This window comes from Melanerpes formicivorus, unplaced genomic scaffold, assembly GCF_026170545.1.
Source record: "Melanerpes formicivorus ecotype bairdi unplaced genomic scaffold, bMelFor1.0.p_v2 SCAF_29, whole genome shotgun sequence".
Lineage (NCBI taxonomy): Eukaryota > Metazoa > Chordata > Aves > Piciformes > Picidae > Melanerpes > Melanerpes formicivorus.
Genome location: NW_027142381.1, coordinates 2,359,176 through 2,371,974, shown reverse-complemented (window position 1 = coordinate 2,371,974; position 12,799 = coordinate 2,359,176). Strand labels below are relative to the sequence as shown.

Sequence of the window (12,799 nt, the reverse complement as noted above, 5' to 3'; positions counted from 1 at the left end):
GAGGCTGCAGCACTGAACACAAGGTAGAGCCCAGCCTGGCTCTTCCACCCTACCCTGCTTCTCTGGGAAGCATCTTGCTCGCACAGCCCCCAATACACACAAACTGCACCTCTAGAAGAAGACCTGAGCATTGTGGCAAGGAAACCAGGCTTACAGAAGCTTTTGGCTGCCTTAAATGTTTCTGTGACCGGGGTCTCATTCTTCAGCATGCAGAAATAATGACAAGCCCAAACTATACAGTAGTTGGAAACTCCCAGTTGGAGATTCCAATGTTTGTGATGCTACCTGACCTCTAGTGTGACATGTGGCTGCCCACAGCAGGGGGGTTCGAACTAGATGATCCTTGAAGTCCCTTCCAGCCCTAACAATTCTCTGATTCTACCATTACTCTAACCACACAGCCCTGGGCATAAACTGACCACTCAGCTTCAGCCTTGTTATAAGTTAACAGCATTACAATTTAAATAATACCTTTCTCCCTCAACTACTTCAACAGTTTACCACCAAATCTCTGTATCAGGCAATGGAAGAGAGAGGAAAGGCTACTTGTGACCTCATTGACTCCAGACGTTCAAAGGTCTACCAAAGCATTATCCAGAAATCAGGCCAATTACATGATACAGATGCAGTGCTTGGGAGAACCCTGACCCCACTTTATTCTCCAGAACTTGAAGTCTCCATATATTTCTATATACCTTGAAGAGACAAGGTCGGGTTCACCTTCCTTCTCCCTACTGCATGCACTGGTGGCTCAGTGCAAGCATTATCCAAGACTGTCCTTCCTTCCCCTCCCTTCAGACTTAATTCATATGCAGTGAAAGGAGATGCAGTTAAAAATATTTTGCAATTAGGAAATGGAAAAAAAAACCCAGAAGAAAGTGTAGCAGCACATTACTACATCTCTGAGGTCCTCAAGCAAGTGACTCGTGGCACATCACCCAACAGCATGAGATGGTTTAACTCTGACCAAGGAAGCACAGAGACTTCAGTTTGGTAAGAGGGGAGCTGTTCATTTTGCAGCACACAGGAAGCTGAAGGCAGGAGTTTACAGATGAGCAGAGTCCTCTGCCTGAGAGAACTAACATTTACAGAGCACGCACACAAAAGAAAAAGGGCACAATGTTAACACCAGCCAGAGGAGTTGTATTTACACCCAGAAAGATGCAGCCCACGCTTCTGAATAAGTGAAGATCCCTGGCTCCACAGAACTCTCTAGCACAACACGGCCACGATACAATCAGCAAAACACTCGGGTGATGATGACAGCAATAGCAAAAAGATCAGCAAGCAACTAGAAATTCCAGGGATGTGATCCTCCACTAGGGTGCCTGGCAGAGCTCAGCTCACTGAGCTCACTCTGCACTGGCTTACAGAGGCAGAGCATTAAGAACACACAGCTCAGTGTAACTGCCTCAGAGTTCTGTTATTTATTTCTGGACTACCTGCCTTAATGCAACTTTGCATAAAGCACCTCATGCCTAACTCAAAGTTATGATTAATAGTGTTTTTCTTTTGGCTCAGCTCAGCCCACTGTTTTATTCACTGCTGCTCTCACCTCTTCACCTCCTTAACTGCTTTCTTGCTTCTGGCCATCGGAATAGTTCCAAAATTGCTGTTCTTTGTTCAAAAAAAGACTGCTATTGTAACAGAAGCTAAATTAAAAACCTCATGCCATGAACAAGGGCACACTGAAAGTGGCAAAAGGCCAAATAAAGAGAGGGAGATTTGTTACTTTTCCTTCCCAATAGGATTAAGAAAAATGTACAAGATGTAAAAAAGGTTCCAGCCCTTTTCCCTGGTGTACGAGAACATGAAGGAGACTCCAAGACTCCCTCCAGGTCACTTCTCAGAAGAGCCTATGTAAAAATAGTAGATTCTTACATGGCTGACAGGAGGATAGCGATGATGATGTCATCACCTCCTCTCTGGATCACATCTGTCTCACAAATCATTATTTCTTACTGGCAGCTTTGCAGCACAGGTGGAAAACTCTGTTCAAGGTCTCACTGGGGAAAATGTAGGTGGTATAAGTAATGGCACCTTTGATATCTCATCAGAGCAGATTAGGACCACCTTCCCCTTTCATCCCCCAAGTGGTCCTTTTCAGATGGGGTAGTTGGGAAAGAAGATTTCTCTTGCACCCATATAAAAACTTATTGTCTCCTGGGCACATCCACTGCTGAAAGGGGGAGAAAAAAAAAAGACAGGGGGATCATAAATTTCTGGAGTTACATCTCTGAGACCCTCACCTTCCTCATACACACACACAGTGATCATCAGAGCAGAAAGGCTCTGGGGCAGGGACCTTGGTTGCTTCAGGAGAAAGCACCGTGAAAAGCACAGGGGAGAAAGCAATGTTTCAGTATCGTCAGTTGTCTTATGAATGACAAACAAGCTTCCCCCTCTCTCCCCTGCATCTCTACCGTCTGCAAAACCAACAAAACAAACAAAAGGGAAACAAACAGAAGTTTCCTGTGCCAACAAACCTTTTCACAAGCAGTGTTTTGTTCCTGACCAGTGAGAACCCCTGAAAGCAGGGGAAGATTTTTGATACTCACTGTATGTGGAGAGGGCCAGACACCCCATAAACCAGAGGCAATACCCAAATATCAAGTGCTGCACCCAAGTGCAGGACAAGGTATCAGATATGTAACCCAAAGGGCTTATCTTACTGTCCTAACTCTCTCATGGCTCTCTAACGCTGAAGATTTGAAACGTAGTGTGAAACAAAACCACAACAGGACCGTCTGTGAACTTGAAAGGAAGCCCTCACCAAACCCCAGACTATGCATTAGGGGTGGCAGATTAAAAGAGCTCCCTGTTGATGTTTACAGTGACATTTTAGGCATGGAAGGGGGGGGGGGCAACAACCCCTCCCCCCAAAAAAAATAAATCAGCAACAGCTTTCAGTTATAATGAAACAACACATTAAAAATAGAAATGGAAGACTGAAGAGCCTTTAATGCCCAGTTAAGTATTCAGGGACAGCAGTAAACAAGGTGCTGATATACCTTACACTGCAAACAACCTTAGTGGTGAGCCAAATGGGACGAGCCCCAAATCAGAGTGAAATTTCAATGCATGGAGTTTAACTGTAAGATAAGGGAGGGTAATCAAATTACACCACAAATAGGTCCATTCATCCGTAAGCATTATCGCAGGGAGAGGATTGAATTACAGCCTTGGAAGAAAACAATTTAAGAAATAAAAAGCAAATTTATTATCTATTTATTATTTCCCGACTGCCAAGGAAAATTTCCCACCTTCAGACAAGAATGCTATTCGAGATGAATCTGGGCAGAAACTGAAATACTAATTATCAGGCTGGAAAAACAAGTAGAGTTTGAGCTGTGCTATTTACATTCCTATTCCTCTTTCTGAACAGAGCAACAAAGTCAACAAGCTAAGTGAAGGCACAAGAATATGCAATTGCAGTTCAAGTTGTTTTGCTGTGAAAGGCCTAGGCAGCTTCATACACTCAATAAATCAGCCTGAATAATTTTTTTTTCCACCCCTTAAAAGAGAATAAAATTCTCACAGTGCCTTCCACTTCAGTTTTCCTGGTCTTTTTTTTTCCCCCTCCTCTTTTTTTGTCTCCTCTCCTGAAAGCTATCACAATCCATATCACTCAATACCACGATTTTTAAAGAAAACCAAGTGCAAGGCATGCATTGCCCCCCTGTCCTCTTCCCAGTTTGGCAGCACTGAGAAAAAAACACCTTTTGGAACAAACAAGCTTGTGGAAGACTCGCTCTCAGGGAGTGCTGCAAGGAACAACAACCAGGGAAGGGGGGAAAAAAAAAAAAGAGGCGAGAGAGAAGGAGGAAAAAAAAAAAAATCCACCACCACTCCTCCTCCTCCTCTGGTTGCTGCTGTTGCCTTTGTTGTCCGGCGGTCGCCCCGAGCCCGCCGCCTGCCCCGGCCGGCCCCCGGCCCCCACCTGTTTTCATTCAGCCACTCGCGGCCGAGCGCAGCGGCCCGGGAAGGGCAGCGGAAGCCGCACCGGGGGCTGTCCTCCGGCGTCACCGGGGGGACCCCAAACTCCAGCGCTCAAACCCATCATCAACTCTCACACTTGGGATGGGGAGATGTCCCCGCTCATCCCCCACCCCCCCCATAACCCTGTCCTCTAAGGAGGTGGATGTCCCCACTCATTCCGGCACCCTAGCTTCTTGCTAGGAGGGGTCTCCTCATCCACCCCAGCACCCTGCCGATTTACAAGGAGGGTGTTCCCCGAACTCAAACACTCTGCCCCTCTGCAGGAAGGAGGGTACTCTACCGCCTTGCAAGGAGACTGCCCTCCATCCCAACACCCTGCCCCCTTGCAAGGGTGCCCCTCACCCCAGGACTCTGTCCCCTTGCAAGGAATGTTCTCCATCCCAGGACGTGCTTTTTTTCCCAGCAGGGCTCCCCATCGACCCACCCCCTTACAAAAAGGAGACTGCCTTGCCCCCTTGCAGTGAAGGTACCCCACCCACTCCAGCCCCTCCGCAGAGGGTATCCCCCCGGCACCCTGCCCCCTGGCAGGGAGGTTACCCCTCCTAAACACCCTGCCCCCTCGCAAGGAGTGTGTCCCAAACCCAGCACCCTGACCCTCGGAAGGTGGGACCCTCCTTCCCCCCCTCCAGCACCATGCCTCCTCGCAAGGTGGGAAACACCCCCCACCACCACCCGGCACCCTGCCTCCTCGCAAGATGGGAACCCCCCCCACCCCCAACACCTTGCTCCTCTGAAGGAGACACCCCTCCAACCCCCCAACACCCACCCCCCTGGGAGCGAAAGCACCCCAGCCCCCGCGCTGCCCCATCCCCAGCACCTACCTCGTCTTGGAGGACAGGAAAGCAAGTTTGATTAATCCATAGGTAAACAACTGGATGCTCTCCTTGGCTATGCTGGCCACTCTGAGCCTGTGCTCTAGGATGTGCAGTTCCATCTTTTCCTCTTTCTCATTTGTAGTTCATCTATCCCTGGGGTTTATTTTGTGTTTTTGAATGGGGAGGGGGAGGGGGGCTGTTATTGTCGGTGCCTTTTTTTTATTATTATTATTTTTTTCTCCCCCCCTCCTCTGGCTCCTTCTCTCCCTTCCCGGCTCCGGGGGTGGGGAGGGGGGGTGGGATGAGGGAGCAGGGGGTGCAAAAGTTGGACCGGCGGGGGAGGCCGGCGGGGCGCGGAGCGGAGCCGGGCAGGGAGGCAGCGGAGCCCGGAGTGCCGAGCAGCTGGTGCTCGCTGGAACAAACAACTTGCCACTCAAGCGCGGCCCAGCGCGCCTGCGCAGCGCCCCGCCGCATGCCGGGCCTTGCAGTCCGCCCGCCGCCAGCGCGGGACGGCTCCGCCGCCGGCATCGGCACCGGCTGCTGCTGCTGCGCCCTGCCCTATCGCCTGCCCTGCCCTGGGAAGGGGGCCCGAGGAGCGCTCCCCCCCGCATCGCATCGCATCACATCGTATCGCACCGCACCGCTTCTGCCTTCAGGGGCGATGTGGGCCGGCCAGATAACTAGAAAGTAAACACATTGATTAGCAAGGTTTGTAAGCGCCCGGTCAGGTTAATTTCTGTTGCATCTCGTCGGACTCGGGCAGGGGAGGCGCACTGGGCGTCGGGAAAACCTTATACAGGCCAACAGCCAGCAGAAAGGAGAATTTCAGAAGTTTATGAACGGTAGGGAAACACACTGATCTTACCCTGTTTATCCTTTTGCGTGGCAGATGGGGAGTCTTCATCCATCTCCCTGTGCAGCAAAAATAAAGTGGGAAAAAGCCGACTTTGCGTGAAAGTAACACAGAGGTAAACCCCACAGTTGTCAATAACACAAAACCAGCCTTGTGTGTATGACAGCTGCTAGTGTTGGAAGGGTGAACGGCCTCTTGGTCCCAGTCTGCATTCTGCTCCTCAACAAGGAGGTAGGAATGCACAGACCTTCAAACCAGCACCCAAGAAATGGAATCTGCTCTGCCACTGGGAGTGCCACGGGGCTGGCATCAGGATGCTGACCCTAAACCAGGCTGTTCGTGAGCACTGACTCCTCTGCACTGAGCCCTGCTGACACTGTGCAAGCTGAACCAGGGATTAAACTCAGGCTTGGGGAATTCTTGACACAGGACTTGGGTCATAAACTCAGTTTTAGCTTCAGTGCATGGTTCCTGCTGACTTCAGGTCACACTGATTCTGCCACGAACATGACAGCAATGCTACCTAGACCACCACAGCACTTTTCATTAGATCTCAAAGAGGCTTTGTAAAGACCACCGATTACAACTCTCCTGTTGTAACCATGGGGAAACTGAGGCACAGGATGTGCCCAAGGGCAGAAGATCAGAGCTCAGTTAGCCAAGGCCTGCTCCAGGCCACTCCTGTTCCGTATATACAGAAGGCAAAGCTTCATGCAGCTGTAAATTAAGCTTTTCAGGCCTGTCTTCTTGCAGCAGAAATTGCTTGAATCCAGCTCTGGAGGCAATCTTCTAAAACTAGGTTTTCAAGCCCTATCTGCTCTTTTAGTTCCCAGTGGATGGCTGTATTTCTCCCCTGGACATGGCTGTTCTTCCCCTGTCCCATGGCCACACTCCTGAAAGGCTGTCTCAATTTTGTTATATCCTAAAAGGAAATATTTGAAGTTAGAAGGATTCATATCAGTGGTTATTAAAAAAATCACTCAGAGGAAAGGTGACAATGAAAATTTACTAAATTCAGTAGAGACTTGATAAGCCTTTAAAAACTGAGGAGCTGTTTTCCTTCATTGCCTCACACAAATTCAGATGACTACAGGCGTTGCATTTGAGGAAGCTGAAGAGGATTTTTAATCTGCCTCCACTGCCAGTTCAAGGTCTTGGTCTTCAAAGCCCTGAACATATCTGTGCCCAGCAACACGATGTGCCTGCACCTGCATCTACAAATCACAGAGATATCTGTGTTCCTCTGGGACAATGCAGACCACAGAGTCCAGAAGGAAGCAGCCGGGGACAAAACATGCACCGCCAAGGTTGCTGTGAGCTTCCAGAGGAAATCAGACAAATGCAGCCTGAATCACTTCTGGGAAACACTGCAAAACTTTCCTCCTTCACAAGATTTTCCCAGCATAATCAGGGCAATGTTCACAGCATCAGCTTGCCCCCTTCCCACATAGAGGAAAACTATGCTGCCCCAAGCAGAGCTTTCTCAACCCAGAGAGGCCAGACACTCCAGGAAGGCCACCAGGGATTATGCTATTACCACTCTAATTACCACAGAAAATGCTTACACGAAACAATGAGAGATGGTAGAACAGACCCAAAGGTAAAATCAGTGGGGACCTTTTGAAGCAAGCAAATCATCAGAGACTGCGTTCTGCCTGCAGGGAAGGAGAAAAGAGGCCCTGTGAGTTAGTCATCTGGCTTTACTGAAAAAAAACCAACCAAGAAGAATCAAGCAAACAAGCTAAAAAATCCCCCCAAACCCACAAAACACAAAAATACTTCTACATTTTGCAAGTTTACATCTGGTGCTCTCCAAAATTGCAATCTCTTGCCTGGGTCTGTTCAGCTGCTATGGTTTTCCAAGTCTTTCAAAGAAGGCCTGAAGGCTTCTCTGAGCTGGAAACGCAAAGCCTCATGGCTATGTGAACCTTCACATAGTCGACTGTAGGAAGCACTGGGAAAACGTAAAGCTCTACTAACACCTAGCCTAATTTTCTACACTTTGTGGGGGAAAAAAAATAGAAAGAAAGAAAGAAAGAAAGGAAGAAAATTGCCTAGTTCAGCACAGGCAAATTTTTCAAGAGCAGGCAACCTGGCAATTAGCCAAAACACTATTAAGTGCCCCATCCTCCAACTGTCATTAGTATTCAGATCTCTCTCCCCCTTGTTGCCAGGTATACCTGGGAGATTCCACGCAGAGAGCAGCCTAGAATGTGTTGTTATTATATGTAACACACTGTAATATCTTTTGGTTATTGCAATTCCAAGTTTTCCATATTTTTTTGCAACTCCAAGGACTGACTTGGCCCAGCCACAGAGCAAGGGACCTGTTGTGCAAGATGATGTAACCACACTTCTTTATTAAAGCCAAAACCCATTCCCTGCCCACACAGCTTCCAGTGTCAGTTACCACAGCGCATGCTGGGCAGACAGAACAAAGAAATGGGGAAAAGGGACAAGAAAACAAGAAGATGAGATAGCAGCAAAACAAATCTCAGTGTGAGGACTAAGGACCATGAGTCATCTCCTGCCTGGATGGAGAGCAGAGCACTTATGAGCCATCATAAGTAGATGAGATTTCTCAGTGCTCGAGGTCAGATGCCACCCACTAAGCAAAATGTGGGTTTTGAAGCCTTGAGGCTAGAGGTGGTGGGGGTTCAGCAGTAGAAGAATGCAGATTGTACTTGGACTGTGGGGCAGTTTTCAGATATCTCAGCTTCTGGTCATGATCACAGGGACCTTCTTACTGGTGAGCAAGGCGAGAGCCGGCTCCCATTTGCCCTGGGGCACAGTTTGCCTAGAATTGAGGTCCTCAGAAGGAATGCTGTGTCGTATGGAAAAACCTCACTTCCAGAAGTTTTGGGGTTGTTTTTTTTTTTTACCTTGAACATTTATCTCAGCAGCACCCAAGGGACAGCCAGGTACAGGTCACCACCATTCTCCTGCAAGCCTGAATTCTGTCTGAACGTGAAGTCTCTCCTCAAGCGCACTGCAGCCCAGCAGCCAAGTCTCTGCATGCAGACGGCTTCCAAACCAAACTGAAACACTCGCCACCGAGCAGTGCTTCAGGAAACAGAAGTTTAAAGAAAAAACCCAGCAACATGGAAACAGTTTAGGTGAAAGGAATGTAATTACACACTGTAATTACGCCCTGTGATGAACAGTTCATGAGGATCAGCACTGTACACAGAGGAAAAATAAAGGAGAATGTCTAATCACGTGAGTCATCGTGTTTTATGCAGTTGTTCCAAACTCCAGCAGGATATTTAAGCATTATTTTATTTAGATGGTGGAAGGAAGTTCTGAGATCATTTGTGGTTCTCTTCTGATACCATAAAAAAAAAAAAAAAAGCCCCAGATTACTCTATTTAGTTCTCAGAAGATGGAAGCTATGGGAACTTTTTACATATGGATTTTAAGATGCATTTAAGATCTGCATTCTTGGCAATAAAAATCCTCATTTTAAAATATATATATAGCTATAATTTAGATTAAATTATCTCACACAGTTTGTGCAACATTGCCCTGCTGCAAACCTAACATTGCTCTGCTGTTGGCAGAATTATGCTATTCTTTCAGAAACATCTGAAAGTTCAACAGCATCTTGACCTCTGACTAGAGCTTGTAACAGCTTCTAAGATATAAACCAGGAGATAATACAAGCCCTAATGGGAATGATGTAATGGCAATACCCTGGATAAATATGCCCAAGGCAAGATGAATCCAGCATTGCAGTTGTTTATACTGGCATTTGCTTTCCTGCACTACATAGGGCATATGAAATTCTTAGCACACCCATAGCTCTGGTGTGAACCTGGGGTCAGTGTGCCTTTCTGGGGTCCCTTTCAGCCTCACTACACATAGGACACAGCAATCTGTTCCAGCTTCCAAGCTCTGAGAGTGCTTTTTGAATGCAGACTCTGTTTAAAGCTGTAAAGACCCGAGGTATCTTCAGGTCAGTCCCTGGTTTTGACCAAAAGGGAAGACATCGCATTTCCTAGCAGCCTTAACCAGTTTACTCTGAGAGGAAAGTTACTAAGTAACTATAATTATCCTGGAGCTCCTCGCTTAAGTTAAACAGCCCTTTTTGACCCAAGGAGGGTAATGCTTCTTTAGACAAACAGGTAAACAAAGGCACAGAAAGGCAGGCAGTGAACCAAGGTCACACCACTAGTTGTTATCATTTTGAAAGCACAACTCATAGGCCACTGCTTGATCAGGAGACCTCAGTGGGGTTGTCTGAGGCAGAGCGAGACGGGATGGGTTTGCAAGCTGCCATCTTACACTCCAGTGACAATTAGTCACTTCTGAAAAACAGAATAGGTTCTTTAAGAATAATGATGTGTAAAATATTAAATAATAATTTTTTAAAAGCTAAAAACAAAAAAAAAGGAAGAAGAAAGGCAGCTTCCCAAATGATAGCTGCTGGGCTTGCTTGTGAAAAATTACCCATTTGTTTAATTGAAAAGAGCGATTTATCAGGCTAATTTCCTTCTAGCAACCAGAGACCTTTCAAAACTTGATTGCAGTTAATGTGCCAGTGTTTCAAAGCATTTTATTCAACTATCAAACAAGCTAATGAAGACCTTTAATTTACTGTTGAAGTACAAAGTGGGCTGAGCAGGTCAGACGTTTCGTGCTCCCAGGGCACCAGAGGTGCCAGTGAGACTCTGCTGTTGCATCAACTCCTCGGAGCAGTCCAGATGTCCTGCACAAGAACTGGGGAGGTAAGCCACTAAAAGGATGTGCAGAGGCAGCTCCCACTCTATGTGCAAGGCCATGTTACCCTTAACCTGATTAGCAGCAAAGAGCTCCAATTAAGCATTCACAAGTCAGCTTGCAAATGGAGACTGTATAACTAAATACCCTGTTCAGGAGGGACAAAACCTCACATCTTCGTTCTCCCACCTATATTACATGCTTTGGTGACACCTAGCAGCTACTGTCCTAGAACAGAAAACAATGGGAGTCCCAGTACTGGGCTAAGAAAAGGAAGCTTTGGCACCTGTAATCATTGTTATGTAGCCTCTGGATAGAAGAGGTGAAACTGCTGCTACGCTTGTTGTGTGCAGCAGCTACCAACTGCAGTACCAATCCACTGCAAGGAAGTCATCTAAGCTCAGTACCCCACAGAGTGTCACACTAGTATTGTCCCCATCTAAGGCAAGCAAAATTTGCTCAGCTTGGGCCTGTGAGAAGCCAAGCACAAATATTCAGTCTTGGGATTTTGCTCCAATTCCTTGTCTCTTAATGACTGAGAAATCCACATCTTTGGAGATGCAATGGCTACAGCCACTCCTCTGAATCCCTCGTTCTCAGTTACACCTAAATGCCTTAACAAGTTTCACCTATGACTTTACTGGAAACATTAAAAGCCTAGCAGGTAAAACTGTTAGCAAAAAGAGGGAAGGCAGTGCATGTGAGCTAGAAGCTGGAAGTTTCCTAGCCAGGATGCTGATCACCCTGGTTCACCGGTCAGGGGAGCTACTTAAACCTGGCTGCTGCAATAAGCATCATTGAAACAGACCCAGCTGAGCCCAATAGCTCTCCACAAAGCCAGGTAGAGCTGCTTCACAAAGACTGAACATCATTGTTGATGCAGAGCAGAAACAACCTGGCTCAGGATGTGGGGAGGCCGTCTTCACAGCTAGTAGAAGGTGTTAAAGATGACCTCATCATCTCATTACCTTCTGATGCTGAAACAGGTGACTGGAGAAAACACCACCTCCTATTTGGCCCCCCTGCCCCCGCCAGCCTCCTAGAGATCAACACATCTGCAAACACATTCTGCAAACCTAAGGGAAGAAAGCCAGATTGTAGCCTGCCTTATCTCTTCTGGCTTGCTAAATGTATTTCAGGCCTCAAGCATCACATGACTGTACATAACGTGTGGCTACAATAACTAATGTGGCTTTCATAACGGATCAGCAGGGATCAGCACTGTTGAACAAACACTCTTATTTGCAAAAGCACCTCCCCAGCCCATGAGGCAGGTGACCTTGTCTCCCAAGGGTTGCAGGGGGAAGTTAATGATCCGCAAATTAAGGATTAGAAACATGTGCAAAATTTATCTACAGTTTCCCCTTAACCTCCCCGTTTTGCACTGAATCAAACAAAGGCTGTCACTGCTCCATAGAAACCTTGTGCAATGAAAGAGGCCAGCTCCTGACAGGGCAGAAGGCTGTGGACAGTGCATTCTCTGCAAGAAGGCATCTGGTAGGGTCAAGATTTCGTGGGAAAGCATAGATCAGTGAAAAGCATAGATCAGTGCCCTTTGCTGCACCTCCAAATGAAGAACATAATGTCTCTCACACAATCCTACCTAGTCCCATGGTAGATTGGGTAGGACTCCCCAGCCATCTGAGGACTCCCCAGCAATCTGAGGACTCCTGAAGACCACATCAATGTAGAAGCTGTTAACATATCCCATGAGAGCTTCCTACACGCTGCAAGGTGCCCAATGTGCATCACCAAACCCTGTACGTCCTGCCAGACCACAGAATTCAGGTGCTCAGAAGGCTTAATTGTGGATGAAATGCCACAGTGAAAACATTCCTTGCACGTTGCCTCTCACACTCTCAATCAGTTACATCCCATATCCCAATGGTGAGGCAGTGGTATATGCCCATCTATTCACAGAGCAGCCTTATGTACACGCAGGGCAGGACCCTCCTGAGCACGCTATGCTTCTTTTACAACCGGTGTAGCTAAGCTGGCCTCACAGGGGTTTGCCACTTCCACTTGAGGACCCCTTGTGGTGGGTATAGCCCCTGCTGGAGTCCTGGGGCTTTTCTTTTTTTTCACTTTAGGGACCTGTGAACACCATGCTCCTTCCCCACTAGGGAGTTTTGGCAGTGGCAATGCATTCATTGCTGTTGATGCTGGCTATAGAAGTTGCAGCCTGCCCTAAGGCACTAATTCCTACACATTTGCTGTGCTAGTCAAAGCTTTTGTCTGGCTACAAGACTGACAGGGAGCTCCTGTGACAGAAATTCAGCACAGAGGAGGAAACAGTGAATATTTTAAATCCAGTCTAATGTTTGCCCTCTAAGAGAAGCCGAGGCAAACTGGCAGGAGTCCCAGTTAGGCAAGGCAGCTTTGCTGAGACAAAGCAGGGCCTGTTGGTCATTTG

At 47.4% G+C, this 12,799-nt stretch overlaps 1 protein-coding gene across 1 annotated transcript in view; it reads right to left on the bottom strand.

The window, feature by feature from the left end:
• Positions 1-5,231, bottom strand: part of CASTOR2 (cytosolic arginine sensor for mTORC1 subunit 2) — a 140,018-nt gene extending 134,787 nt beyond the window's left edge. The window contains exon 1 of the mRNA XM_068154438.1: positions 4,821-5,231. Coding sequence (XP_068010539.1) covers positions 4,821-4,933 — 113 coding nt within the window. The 5' untranslated portion in view covers positions 4,934-5,231. The remainder of the gene's footprint in view (positions 1-4,820) is intronic.
• Positions 5,232-12,799: the final 7,568 nt, after the last annotated feature.